At 45.2% G+C, this 15,124-nt stretch overlaps 1 protein-coding gene across 4 annotated transcripts in view; it reads right to left on the minus strand.

Moving 5' to 3' along the window:
• Positions 1 to 15,124, minus strand: part of LOC147440688 (phosphoinositide phosphatase SAC6-like) — a 180,158-nt gene that overhangs the window by 92,768 nt on the left and 72,266 nt on the right. For all 4 annotated transcript variants that reach the window (XM_086482533.1, XM_086482534.1, XM_086482535.1 and 1 more), the window contains exons 14-15: positions 13,827 to 13,925; positions 13,649 to 13,745 (exon numbers count right to left, since the gene is read on the minus strand). In XM_086482533.1, coding sequence (XP_086338659.1) covers positions 13,649 to 13,745; positions 13,827 to 13,925 — 196 coding nt within the window. The remainder of the gene's footprint in view (positions 1 to 13,648; positions 13,746 to 13,826; positions 13,926 to 15,124) is intronic.

A 15,124-nucleotide genomic window follows, 5' to 3' on the forward strand; every position in this document is an offset into this window, starting at 1 on the left:
GCATGAACTATCAGAGTCTTGCAACTTTACCATGACGTCTTTGGGTTACAGCCTACTTATGCCCCAACCCAACATGTGCAAAGGAGGGATAATGATAGAGCTAGCACATCATATGAACATATGAATTCAGTGTAATAGATGGAAATGACAAAAGTATGAAGGTCTCATTAAGTCATTTGTATGTATGTGTTACCACCTTTCTTGCGGATACATGTGATGATAAAAGAGTGCTAACAACACAAGATCATCAGTGGCATGTATTTATGGTATGCAATCGAGGACGTTTACAATTTCAAGAGCGGGGTATGTCACGAGGACATGGAAAGTGCTAACCTTAGTTGTTGGTTTCTTTTCAATGATTTTTGTTTAATTTTTGAGACGCTCTTTTTGAAGTTGCAAATGGTCGAACATTGTATGGCCAATGTAAACGGTAGTTCACCCGCAGACGGGAAGTTGGTCGGCATTAGAACTCGTAAAGTAAAAGGATGTCTAGGCTCAGTTCAAGCTCATGTAGGTCCCCCCGTCGCACTTAGCAAGTTGGTGGATACTAGGAAGTGAACTCAATAAAGGCAGTGGGCACAAAGCCAAGGTGGGGTCACCTGGGCCACATTGCATTTTTGGATGCGGTGCCAATGGGGATAGATGGTCAAAAGACCAATGGGAGCCCAACGGAAGCATCTCCAAAAATTTAGGAAACTACTATTTTGAACCATGAAATCTGTTCGCGTCATTAGCTTCATAATGACAAGGAGAACATTTTATTACTCTGCTGCAAAGTCAATTGATGCACCAGTTAAGAAATATTTAAGCGAGAAGCCCAATGCGGAGAAATTGCATGTATGAGTGCCAAGTGGCACTTTTTGGCCAATTTACCAAGTCTGGGAGAATAGAAGTCGTAATTGACTTTTTGGAGCAGTTTTGGAGGCTGATAACTCTGCTTTTCAGCCATTTCTTTGCATTTTTTAGCTTCCCATGACTTTACCTAGGACCAAGGAGCTCATTTTCAGCATTGGAAGGCATCAGATGCGTGTTTACAAGGCTGTTTTTCTGCGTTTTCAACAATACGCAGGTTTTGGCAGCCATGGAAATCTTCCCCTTTTGCATCTATTTGTTGACAGATGCATTACAGGTCAAGGGCAGAAGAGGGGGCGCTCGATTTATGCTAGGGGGATGCTTCAATGAGAACCTGTCACAGGTTAAGAGCTAAGGAGTGCTTGCTTTCCTCTCTATGTATAGTGTGGTGCTAGGAGTGATGCCCTGCACACTACACACTGCTCTCTCTCTCCCCCTACGTGCAGTTATGTGATGCCCCACAAGAGGGCTCTTCATTTGACTGATGTAAAGCTGTGTGGTTTCATTCTTTTTTGTTGAGGCAAGAGCCTCCTTGAGCAAGAATAGGGGTAGCTAACTGCTACTCCAAAGCAGGCACCCGTGGGGGTCATAACCTCACCGTACAAGTGCGTTTTCAGCGCTGTGTATGCGCTGTAATTTGACTATTTTTTAGCCATACGGACGCCAGAACCATTGGGAACAGTGCCCCACTGGTAGAGGACAGTTCGGGGACTATTTAGGGCTGAAAACAGGGCAAAAACCAGTAAATACAGCATGCTGAATTTACTGCTTTTGGGTAGGAATCAGAGGGTTTATGCCAGTGGAAGTGAGTTCCAGTAGGGGAATTGGTTTCGCGCAAGTTTTGAGGCTGTTATGCTGCCGAAATTTGGCCTAAATAGGTGGTATCTAGCTGGATACAGGTAAAGGATTCCCAGGACTCTACTTTGTAATTTACCCTCTCAAAGTATAAAGAAATACCGAAAGGGGCAGCAATTTTGGGGCCTACACGTTGTCGGCGTCTGCTCGGAGCATTGTAGCTTTTGAGCCGTGTGTGTGCTTAAGTGTTAATCCAGTCGTCGCAGGTTTCCTTTGTAGATTCTCTTTGTGTGTGTCTAAAGTAAAGAATTTCGGGTGAAAGCCAAAGCCTACCGCCCTACGGGCCTGTTTCATCCACTACCTGGTCTGCTCAAGAGATTTTCCCTGTGTCTGCGCAGCTCTAGCAAAAACAACCCGAGGCATCTCTGATCCTGATATCTCATGACTCTAGCCAACGGTCCAAAGCCCTCTCTGAATAGATAGTGAAAGTGGCCTCGTATCTCGTAGTATACCGGACAATGACAAAAGTGATGTAACTCTGTCTCTGGCTCTGTATGACATAACTGGCATATCTAGGCTTCTATTAGTACTCTCCTAAATCTAACAGTCTCAATCTCTAGCTGATGCGATGATGTGCGCATCTGACGAATAGCACATTGTATCCCATAGGATAAATGAGTGTCCGTATAGGCCAATCTCATCGCATATCCATCCTCTGTTAGTTGGAGGAGATGCTCTCTATAGAAAGCCATCTTTGTGCCCAACTCTTGTACCGGTTGTATCCATGTGCTTCTGGTACCTAGTTGAATCAAATCTTGACATATAAGTCTAGTGGTCTCCATCCGTGTGAGAGAAAGGGAAGGTGCATCCAAGGAGTACTAGAATGGAGGAAATCTATCCATGCTGAAGCCGTGTGACTGAAACCATGATGTCATCTGCCCATACCAACATGTTGTGTCCCCTTGTAGGGCTAGTTGTCGGGATGACTCAAGTGCTCGCGGAGCATATCTGTCTCTGGGAAGGTCCCATAAATTATGCATGGAGACTGATTTAGTAAGGGCCTCAACTACGAGAGGAGGGGCAGCTAGCTCAGCCAAAATAATCTCATGTGGCACTGAGGCCTTAGCCCGAATCATCCGAGAGATCGTAGAGACTAGAGGCCTCTCCATATATCTCCATCCATCAGTGCTACCACCACTGATGGTCCACTGAGGGCCCCCAAATTTGAACCCCATAGAGCATAGCTGAAGCCACTAGAGTGTCAAAAAGCCACAGCTTTGTTCGAGGTTCCTGAAACTTAACCTGCGAACACATCTTCTCCAAACCTCCCAAGGTTGCATAAGCTCTCATCGATCTAGTCTCTGCTGCTCTCCTCAATGAAAATGCCGTTCCACTGAAGACTACCCCTAGATAGGTATATGCATTTTTGTATTCCACCGTCTCTTGGCCATATGTAAAAGTAGGTGCTGACCACTTGACCCACTGTGGTGTGGTGTTAAACACCATAACCTTGGTTTTCCCCACGTTAACAGACAATCCACTATCGTGGGCAAATGTGTACAAAGCATCTAAATGACGCTCCATCCCCTCTAGGGAGTCAGAAATCAGTACAATATCATCAGCATATAGCAGTAGTGGGATCCATGTCCCTGCCAACTGTGCTCCTCTATCACCATCCCTCTCAATGTAGTCAGCAACCTCATCCACATACATGCCAAATAGTGTAGGAGATAGCGGGCAGCCCTGTTTCACCCCAGCAGTGGAGTGAACGAAATCAGAAATCCCCTCTCGAGTGCGTACATGCCCCACTACTGACTTGTATAGAGCCATGATCCCCCAAATCAACTCTTTTGGAAACCCCATCTCTTGCAATTTGCGCATTAATCTAGCTCTGGGCACTGTATCGAAGGCTTTGCGGAAGTCCACAAAGCAACAATAGAGCCGTCTTCCACGTGATCCCCCCTCCTCAATAATGGCTCTGAGTGTCAGGATATGATCAAGAGTAGAGAAACCTCTACTAAAACCTGCCTATCTTGCTGCCCGTACACCCTCTCTCTGCCATCTACTCAAATGTTGCTCAAGGATGGATGCGTACAATTGTGCCAATGTGTGTTCGATCATGATAGTGCGGTAGTTCTCAGGCTCCATAGGGTCCCCTAACTTGAAGATAGGTACAATCGTGGACAAACTCCAAGTATCAGGTAGCCCCTCGCACAATGCACAATTGAACATCACTGCTAGAAGCTCTGCAAGCAAATCTTTGGCATGTATAAAATGCTCTGCTACCAGGCCATCATGATCATATGCTCTCCTAGTCTTCATCCTCTCAATGGCTTTCTTTACCCTCTCGGTAGTAAAGAAAGCACATGTGTGTGGGCATGGCTCTGGCAGATCTGGAAGAGGTGGCTACCCCCGGACTGCCACAGTCCGGGCTGCCCCCGGACTGTGTAGAGAGATAATGCATATTGACGCCACACCTCCGTAAAAGTGATGACCGGTGGGGGGAGTGCTCATGGAAGAGTTGCCATCCCTCGCCTAAATCTTGGCTCAAAAACAACTGATATAGATACTGCTCTAGCCGAGCTAGAAACGCCCTCTTCTTTTGTCGTACCAAACGCCGAGAAGCAATCCATGACTGCCTGTGAGTGATGACACCTAGAAGTACCTCCCTCTGAAGTCGGGCTCTCGTCTCTCTGCACTCATCATACCAGCTATTTTGGGGTGTGCTCCCAGAACGTTGGCGTAGCCCAGGCTCAGTATGGGGGTATGCCTCTGTTGCTGCATCCTGTACTGTCTCTGTCAATATGTAAGTGAGCTCCCACAAAGGTCTTCCCGGATCCTCTGTGCAGAAGCGTCTGAAGATACCATTTATGTAGACAGAATCAGTCTCTGAAGTAAAAGTGTATCGGGTATGCATAGGTGTCTGTGCCAGTCGAGCTGTGCTGAACTGGAATGAGACGATAAACGTGAGGAGAGCATGATCTAATGCTACCCCAATAGGCCTAGGGTTGACTATAAAGTCTTGAATAGATGGTATGAAACTGGGCTGAGCCAAAACATAATCCACTGTGCTGATCCCATGTCTATGAGGAAAGCAAGTGAACCCACTCAACGGTGGAAATCTCTGGAGGCCATTCAAGATGGCCAGTCCATGTGCAATCCCCAAATTTGTTAGATATCCCCCATATCCAGTGTGCTCTTCATCCTGCGCACACCTGGCCAGTCCCATATCACTGACATCCAATTGTCTCAACATTTCCTTTGAGGAATTGTAGAAAGCTGTCTAAGACTGGCCCGTCCTAGCATTGAAGTCTCCCAAAAGAATGACATCTCCATCCCTAGAGATCTCCCATATTTCCTCATCCAATATCAAGTAGGGCGACTTCCCCTTGGGCGATGCATAATGAGATGTGCTGGGGGAAAAATAGCATATTGCAATGTAGAGTAGCCTCCCTGCCTCTGCTCTCACTCTGACCCACATACATCTGGCCTGCTCATCCCTCCGAACAATACGAATGAGGGGTTGCAGCTCCTCCCTAAATAGGACTGCCACACCTCCTGATCCCTGTACTCTGCGTTGATCTCACTTATTGCCTACAAGTAGTCTCCCAACGGTATCCCGTCACTCTAGGTAATGTGCCTCCATGAGTCTGATGCGTTTCCGAGTAAAAATAATGTTTCTTCCCTTAAAGCTATCCTCAAATGCACCTACATCTAGCTTCATTGATCCGTTGTAGTTCCATGCTGCCATTTTAAGGTTGGTCCCATAGGTCTCGCACCGTCATGCAGTGCGTTTTTCCAACACCACTACTCTCCCTCCCCTGTAGAAAGCTATTTTCCCTTTCTCCCTCACCGCCTTAATCTCTGACATTAGTTCTTGCATGTGTGCTACCTGTGTTAGAGTGAGGTCATCACCCAAAAATATCCCAGTTTGCTTGAGTGTTGGTCTCTTCTTCAGGAACTCCTTCCTAGCTTCCAATGTAGGGAAACGTATAATGAGTGCTCTTTCCTTGGGCCTACTTTTCTCATCACTTCCCTTCTTGCCAACTCTCCAAGCACCTGTGTGTATGGGTTCAGAAATACCAATGCACTTCAAGAACTCTTGCACTTCTTCTTCTACTTTTTCAGTGTCCTTGAGACCTGTAACACGCACATGAAGGGCTAGTCTTTCTCTCAATACAGCCAGAAACCTCATCCACATACATACCAAATAGAGTAGGAGAGAGCGGGCAGCCCTGCTTCACTCCAATAGTGGAGTGAACTAATGTAGATAGCCCCCCCTCTGAAGTGCGTACATGCCCCACTACTGACCTGTATAATGCCATGATCCCCCAGATCAGCTCTGTGGGTACTCCCATCTCCTGTAGTCTGCGCATCAATCTAGCTCTGGGCACTGTGTCAAATGCTTTGCGGAAGTCCACAAAGCTACAATAGATCCATCTCCCATGTGATCTGCCCTCCTCAATAATGGCTCTGAGTGTAAGGATGTGGTCAAGGACTCGAGAGTAGCAAAACCTCTCTTGAACCCTGCCTGCCCGGCTGCACGTATACCCTCCCTCTCTGCCCATCGACTCAGTTGCTGCTCAAGAATGGATGCATACAACCGTGCCGATGTGTGTCCAATCATGATAGTGCGATAATTCTCAAGCTCCATAGGGTCTCGTGACTTGAAAATAGGTACAATAGTAGATAAGATCCAAGTATCAAGCAAGCCCTCACACATGGCACGGTTGAACATAACTGCTAGAAGCTCTGCGATCCCTGGCATGTATAAAATTGTGGTCCCATAGGTCTCGCACTGTCATGTGGGCCGTCGCTCCAATATCACCGCCCTTCCATCTCGGTAAAAGGCAATCTTACCTTTTTTCCTTGCGCTCTAATCTCCGGCATTACCTCGTGCATATGAGTGATTTGCGAGAGGGTAAGGTCATTCCCGAGAAAGATGCCTGTCTTCTTAAGAGTTGGTCTCTTGTTCAAAAAGTCCTTCACTTCCATGGAGGGAAAACAAAGGATGAGTGCCCTTTCTTTCGAGGTTTTCCCATTACTTCCACTTTTCTAATTGCCCACCTCCAAGCTCTCGTGTGCATCGGCTCATTAACCCCCATCATAGTCATGAGTTCTTTTACCTCTTCGTACATATTATCTTTATCTTTAAAGCCACAAATTCTCACATATAAAGCGCGCACACGTCTTCTTTGCTCCTCTACTAGTGTCAGGTTAATAATGGTGGGTGTGGACGTAGTTTCCTTGCCTTTCCCTTTCTTGGCAACCTCGATCCATTTCTCAGCCTCATCCGCTTTCTGTTGAGTCTTTGTAATGACATCCACCCAAGAAGTCATCATTTCTTTGTGCTTCTCTTCCCACTCTTTGATGGCCCGCAATTTCTCTTTTATCGTGTTGAATTCTTCTTTACTGAGGGTTGCAATTCTCCCTCTTCAAGAGTGTTTTGGGATCGCACCTCTGCAAGCTCCTTCTCGAGTAGCGCAATCTATAGAAAGCCACTAATCTATCACATACTCGTGAATCTGATACCATGTCTGAGTACAAAAAAAGAGATACTAAATTGAAACTTGAAGTGGTACTAGCTGGAACTGCGTGGGGTATGTGTGAGCACTGATACAATGGGTGCCCAATACAAGACAGAGATACAATGGGTGATGAATCCATCATCATCTGTCCTCTGGATGTCGGGATAGTATGGTTCAAATCCTTTGTTGTAGTCTCCCTCGATGCTGTGAAGCTCCTCTCCTCAATCGTGGGCGACTCGATCTCCCTAGCTCGAATGCTTGGTCAATGAGAGTACCACGGGTGTGAGTATCAGCTGAGCTTTGCAATGGTGGCTGCTCCTCTATCTGTCTAGTGTTTGGTGTGAAGAAATCAGTAATCTGTCTCTAGGATTGTCTCTCTCCAGATCTCCTCGGTAAACTATCGCTGTGTCTCTGTAACTCAAGTAGATACAGTCCAAGACATCTCTGGTCCTGATAGCTCATGACTCTTGAGAAGGTACTGAAGCCTTCTCTGAATAGACAATGGAAGCAACCCCGTATCTCGTAATACACTTTGCATTGACATATATAATGCATCTCCGTCTCTGGCTTTGTATGGCATAGGCGGCATATCCTGTTAGCTGCTGGTTTCTCTCTAAATCTAGCAATCTCAATCTCAAGCTGGTGTGAAGATGTCCATATCTGACCAATGGCATACCATAACCCATGAGATAGATGTGTATCCATATAGCTGGGTCGAATCACAAACCCATCCCCTATGAGTTGAAGAAGATGCTCTCTATAGAAATCCATCTTCGTACCCAAGTTTTGTGTCGGCTCTATCCATGTCTTCCTGGTGTCCAACTGGGTCAAGTCCTGGCGAATGAGTCTAGTAATCTCCACCTGTGTAAAGAGACAACACTGGTGCATCAAGGGAGTACTGATTCGCAATGCTTCTTCTAGGCGTTTGCTCTTTGGGTAGGGTTTTGTTGATATGTGTCCAAATCTTTGTGTGTATTTAAGCTTCTGAGATCAAAACTTGTCTGTATGAGGACTTTGAGGAAGCCAGGAAAGCTTGAAGCGGTCTGGCACCAGCTCTTGAAGTGCGTATTCCAATGCATGAACTCATGGACCCGATTGCGCAATATGCTATGAATGCAGTCATCTTGTTTTTCCCCGGGAAAATGCCTACTGCGCAGGATATCGAGCAATGCGTTGATTTTCTTCTCAAACGTCAGGCTATCTGTGGTGTTTATTTTGATGCTCGTGGATTTTATGAAGTCTTGTTGGCGCAAATTGAAGCCAGAAATCTATAGCATGCAGATGATCCATGTTTTGTGGTGGGCATTGACAAAGAATTATCAAAGTCTAATCCGCCATAAATGCCCGGTGTGGGTGAAGATAGTGGACTTCCCTCGCACATGAAGACACTTTTTACCATTGTTGGCTGCACAATTGGGAAAGGTGATCTGTCCTCCGAAATTGGATGCGAACACCAATAAGTTTTGCATTCTTTGGGATACTGACACACCTATCCCTGAAGGCATTATAGTTGAATTGGGGGACCCGGGCAAGTGCCCGCAAGTGCCCATTCAAACTCAAATGGGCAAGTTTACAAATTCATGTTTTCGATGTGGTAAATTTGGGCGCATGCAATTTGAATGCCCTGAACCCGTTTTGCAGCCCCCTCCTTCAGGGGTCCCGTCGTCTGCTCCAGTCCCTACCGGAAAACCTATCCGTGAGGCTAAGCAGAATGGAGGCTCAATGGTTACAGTAGCTCACAATGTAGAAAAAGGGAAAGTCAAGCCTTCACAGTCTGCAATTCTTGGTAATGGCAATGCTATGAAGAGTAAGAATGTGGGGTCTATTGATTCTAACGCTTGGAAGGTGCCTAAGAAGACGGTGAAGATTCGCACTCCGCCCTCCTCTCACAATTATGTTCCGCATGTCAATGCTAATAAGAATGCAATGTTCAAGCAACTTCCATGCAATGATAATCGCACATTGATTGACACATGGGAGAAAGTGATGCATTCTTATAAAGATGTACTTGTTGGTGAAGCTTCCACCTCGCATGTAAATTTTGTGGAAACTTTTTTTGCACTGAACCAACAGATCAGCTCTAACACGGATGTGCTGGAAGAAGACGTGCACATGGGCACGTCTACCTAATTCCTTATGTTCTTTTGCCACCTATACATATGATTTCCCATGCATAATCACATAAGATGCATCTCTTACAATGTGGGCGGGTTATGCCACCTTGATAAATATCTTGACAAATGGCATATGCGTGCTCGTCAACGGGCCTTTGTGGATAAAGGTTGTGCTTCGAAACAATTTTTAAAGAATCTGCATCACTCGAGGTTTTCCCAGGACATTAAGCGTGTAAAGCTCTTCAGGTGCTTGGACATCATCCAAACAAAAACTTGTTGATGCTATGGTCTCGCATTATAGACAGGTGTTTGCTGCACCTCATGAACCATCTACAGCAGTTTATCAGGTACGAAAGATGTTGCTCTCTCATGTGCAACTAATCATTTCTTCTCAAGATGCACAATGCCTTGAGAAACCTTTCACGGATTCTGAATTGCAATGTGCGTTGCTTGCATTGGGCCGTTGGCGATCCCCTGGTTGGGATGGGCTTAATGCGGAGTTCTTCCTTTCTTTCTAGGAGATTCTTAAAGAGCCTTTGCTTTTCATGATGAATGCGGCATTGGGAATGAAGATTTGCTGGTATCATGGAAAGAGGGTTTGCTTAAATTGTTGCCTAAGCAAGCACTTTGTGAGCATTTTTCTCATTAGCGGCCTACGAAAACGGAAGAAATATAAACTGAAAAGCCAGTGTTTCCAAGTTTCCACCAAGACCAAAACAGTCAAGAAACAGAGTTTCTTTTTTCATTTAAAAAAAAAAATCAATATATTGTACAAACTCCCTACCCAACACATGATGCACACATAGAGCCACATAAAATGCCCAAAAGCGATAGAAATGCCTTCAGAAGCCACAAGAAGATAATGCAAAGCACTCCAGGTGCATGTTTGAACCCTAGACAGAGAGAGCTCAGGCACACAAAGTGCATGCATAGAAACACAGATTTGAAAAAAAAAGACTACCATCAGAAAAACACGCATTCATATTAAAAGAGGACAAATGATTTTGAGCCTCTTGAAGAAAAATGTTATGAGACGCTGTTTCAGAATGGCCGAAATCATCAAGAAATGGCATTCCGTTTCAGCCAGCCCAAAACGTCGTTTCTTGTTACTATGTAATTGCACCAAAAACTGTTAAACATTGCAAACAGATATACAAACAGCGTGCAGAGCTAGAATGCTTTGAGAATATCAGTGATTGTCATCAGCCACAAACAGTGCCCCGCTAAGAAGTTTCTTTATTTAGCCTTAGAGCTGGATATTGGTGTAGCTAAGCATGGGAAGCATGTGGGCCAAAGCAAGGTGTTTGTGTGGGCCCACGATCACTTTTATAGGTCCTAGCTCCAAAAGCTTCCTGCCCAAAAGCATCTGCAAAAAAAATATACACGTGTAGGAAAAAAGCAGATCTAGTGGCAGGACAAATCAACGCAAATCAGCCCGTAGGTTTGTGATCCAAAAAGCAAAGCTTAGTAAGAGCAAACAAACAATTAGAGAGAGAAACCACTTTTCAGAAAGAGAAAATAACTTGTCAGCAGCTAAGTGAGCAAAGTTTGCTGTCTCTAACATCTAGTACTACCTGCTGGGGTTACCTCCAATACAAATTTTGAGACCTTAATGCTCTGAAACTGCCTTATAGCGGAGATAATGAGTGCGGTGTTCCAACCGTACCCCCCCCCCCCCCCCCCCCCAAAAAAAAAAAACAAAACTTTCCCCTTCTTCTCTCCCATCCTTCTTAAATTTGACTAGAAGCACTTCCCGTAGACAAGCTATTTACCAAGCCCAACAAGCCTTAATGTTCATGGATGGACTTATATGAAGACTGAATTTCTTAAATCTCCTTCTTTGTGTTGAAGTGACAAAGCCTCTACCTTGTGAACAATCAAAGCATCTATATTAAGCTAAAATGCGATAAAAGTTAGCATAGGGTGCTTCAGAAATTTTTATCTAACAATGATTAAATTAAACAAAGTTTCAACAGAAGGGAATATATAGATGTCAGCCTCAACCCATGGAGACATTGATGCAGATTTGGAACAAAGTAACTTCTCCAATGAGCTTCGAACCTCTTAGGTCATAGTTACATGGGACGGCAGGTCGGGGTCGGGAACGGGGTCGGGACGGCAAAAGTCAGGAAACGGGGACAGGGGTCGGAATGGCAAAAAAAAAAAGAGTTTTTTTGGCATTTTTTGACCTACACACATGCCACACACATAGAGCATCACTTTGACCATAAATTTACACTAAATAGACCAAAGAACACGAGTCATATAGGCTGAAATGTGCTAATAAAACATCGATGATCGATGGATACAAAATGAGAAGTGCATGCCACAAGGGCTCAAGAGTCAAAAAGCCTAAAGGACTTAGGACAAGCCTGAGGCCTCAAGGATAACAAAAAGTACAAAGGGCTATGTAGTAGGTAGAGTCGTAGACTCAAGAGTCTAGAGTCGAGAGTCAAGTGATCAATGATCATCAAACTCAAGAAGTGCTCGCCTGCAGAATCTCCACATCGTCGTCGTAGTCGAGGTCGTCAGCAACGTATGAGGGCTCCGGCTCGGGAGGCTCGCATTGAGGCTCGAAATCCTCCTCTAGCTCCTCCAAAAGAGTATCGGCCATAGATGGATTCTCTTGTGCCATCTCCCACTCAGTGAAAGGATCTGCCTTGTGTGTGACGCTCTTGGCAAGCATGCGCAAGTTAGCGCTCACAAACACCAAATCATTGGCCCTCTGAACGCCAAGGCGATTCCTCTTCTTAGAGGCAATGTTGCTGTACACACTGAGGGCAATGTGGCTACATGAGGGCAAAACTTCACCTCGTGACCGGGTTCATGAAGAAGATGGGCTCACACTTTGTTTGAACCACCCGATCTCTTGTATGGACATAGCTTGCACGTCCATGGTCTTGCACCGCCACCTTTGCCACGTGAGCTAAAGTCGACTTCATCCCACCACGACCACGTTTGCACGGCGGGCCTCCTTCGAGAAGAAGCGGCTTGAGAAGTGGAGTTGGCTTGAGATGACATGATGGTGGAGAGACTCGAGAGAGTAGAGCTTAGAAGTTAGAAGGGTTAGAGGAGAGCTTGTGTGGAGAGAGAGTAAAGGAGAGCTTCAAAGTGGGTAGAAGAGGGAGAGGAGAGCTTCAAAGTTCAAACTTGAGCCTTGAGCTTGAGGGAAATGGAATGAGCTTGAGGGAAATGGAATGCAGCATTGAGCATTGAGACTATGAGTATTAAGAGGCCCAAGGGAGCCTTTTATAGCCTCCCAAGGGCCAAGGCTTAAAAAATATGGCAGTTGGGGCTGCACAGAGCCGTTGCAAACGGTCAAAAACAGCCATTTTTTTGAATCCGACCCCGGCCGACCCCTGCCGTCCCCGTCCAGTCCGTCCGACCCCGGTCCGGCCCCGACCGTCCCCGGTCCGTCCCCCCTGCGACCCGCCCGTCCGGCCCGTTTTCCGTCCGTCCCTCGGCGTTCCCAGCCGTTCCCGGCCCGGTTACGGCCGTTCCCCGGCCCTAGGGCCCGTCCCCCCCGTCCCCTGTAACTATGTCTTAGGTACTTGTCGCTAGATATTCTTGTTGGGTAAATGTTGCCAGCATGCAAGAAGCTCAAATTGGATAGACGGAGGTCCCATCACTTCAAGGTTTTCGGGTCTCGATGGCTAGACCAATAAGAGAAAGCTTTCAGTTAAGCGCGCATGTATGGCGATAGTACCGAGATGGATGACCTCCCTATATGTTTGTTCCCCTAGATTTCCTGCATGGTTTTCTATATCGTACCATAGCTAGGCATGTGCCTTGCACTCTAAAGGCGAAACTGCTGGCATTCGTGAGTTCTAAGACTCGTTGGCTTACAAAATGGCCTCTTGCATTGTGTCCTTTCCAATAATCCTAGACAAATTGGCAATATTGCCAACATGTAAGAGGACTCAAATTGGATAGACAGGAGTTCCCATCACCTTAAGGTTTTGCCCTCTAGATGGCTAGACAAATCTTCCAGTTAGCATGCATGTGCGACGACAATACTGGGATGGGTGACCTCCAAGGAAGTTTGTCCCCCTCGATTTCCTGCATGGTTTTCTAAACTTCTCACACTTGAAATTACCTACTCAGCCTTGAAGCTTGCCATTTTCATTTTGATTTAGAAAAACAAAGAAAATCAGTGCCCTTCCTACAGACATTGTGCACTTCACAAGAAGCCCACCTTTACTAAATAGTTAAAGACTTGACACTCTTCAAATGACATTTTAATGCTCTAGGTTCCGACATTTGCAATCAAACTATGAAAGTCAAGGAATGCCTCAAATAAATAAGAACACAGCAAGAAACAAGAAAAGAAATAATAACTAGGGGCTTCAGAAAACCTACTTGTGTGATATTCGTTCGATCCAAACAATCCACGCAATTCACTCGAATAATGCCTTGTTGGTTTTGGATTACTTCATGAGATTTTTCCAAAAAAAAACTAACAAGGCAATTCACAAGATTAAGTGATACTTAGTATGTGTGAATAATTAAACTTTGCTTCATAAGCTCTGGCACTTACCCTTGCCATTTGCAATGTTCTTCAATCTGATCGTACAAAAGAGACAAGCGCCCAAAATGTATGTGCCCGCAGATTTTATGGAAGTCAAATGGTATATACCTGCAGAAATATTCATACCATTCTAACATACCTTGGATTCAATATTATTCTCATATTCTAGGGGACTACAACTAAGAGATTCCAACTTTGGATTAAAGAGTTCCATCTAGATGTATAAGCTTTATTAACAAGAGAAAGAAAGATTTTATAAACAATGTCTAGAGGCCGAACTCTGCCTATGAGACAAATCAATGTACACCTGTGATATCTCATCCCAAAAAAAGACAAAGTAGAATGACAAAACTAAAAGTAAAGCTAATATTCAAAGAGGTAACCGACTCTAGTATACAATAAGTGGGAGAGGGTAATGTGCTGTAGAGAAGGTTGGAGCTCTATGGCTAGAGGATCAGACTGCAAAACTACATGCATTTGGTATACAAGTATGATATACATAATCTAGCTAACTCCATTAGATACCATAGCGAAGGGTGTAGAATGGCATACATCAATTGATGTGGGGTTGGGGAGGGTGCGGGGGACAATTGTGGGGACCAGATATGAAGGTTGTCTGTGAGATGAATGAAGAACGAACCATGAGGCAGAAAGTAACCTACCTTGCCAGAAAATTGAAGGAAGGAAGTCCTGCCCCAACACCTGAGAAAAGAAAAATAACATACTGGCGGCTAAAAGTGTGCTTACAATGAGGGTTCTGCAAGAGAATGTCCGAGATAATAAAGAAAATAGGCTCCTGGGAAAGATGAGAAACTAGACTTCAGGGACTGCATGTAGAACTCATGCACTGAAGATTGCAACATGTTCAAAGTCCCATAAAAGCTGCCTGTGATTGAAGGCATGAAGACAGGATCCTCAGCTTTCCCCTAAAAAATATAGACGAGGACCTTGACACTACAAAAGCCAATATAGTGAGAACTCCATCAACAAGGCCCACAAGATTCAGAAGGGTGGAGAATGTGCGCCATACCATGTGAGTCTCTGGGCAATCTAAAACTCAGTGATGGCTGAAAGGGCTCCGCAGGCAGAGGAGTGCAAACAGGTCAGATCATAGCCAAGGCATGAAGACCAAGTGTCCCCAGAACATCCAGCATGTGCCAACAACCACATATAATACGAAAATGCAACAGCTCAGGCAAAGTAAAAATTATTAGAAACAAACTTTCCCAACAATGTAAAAGACAAAATCTCTGTCACCGTCTATCACCAATAAAGGGCATACATGAATCTCTTAGCAAATCACAAGA

This window comes from Adiantum capillus-veneris, chromosome 15 (genome assembly GCF_014529385.1).
Source record: "Adiantum capillus-veneris isolate H3 chromosome 15, ASM1452938v2, whole genome shotgun sequence".
NCBI lineage: Eukaryota > Viridiplantae > Streptophyta > Polypodiopsida > Polypodiales > Pteridaceae > Adiantum > Adiantum capillus-veneris.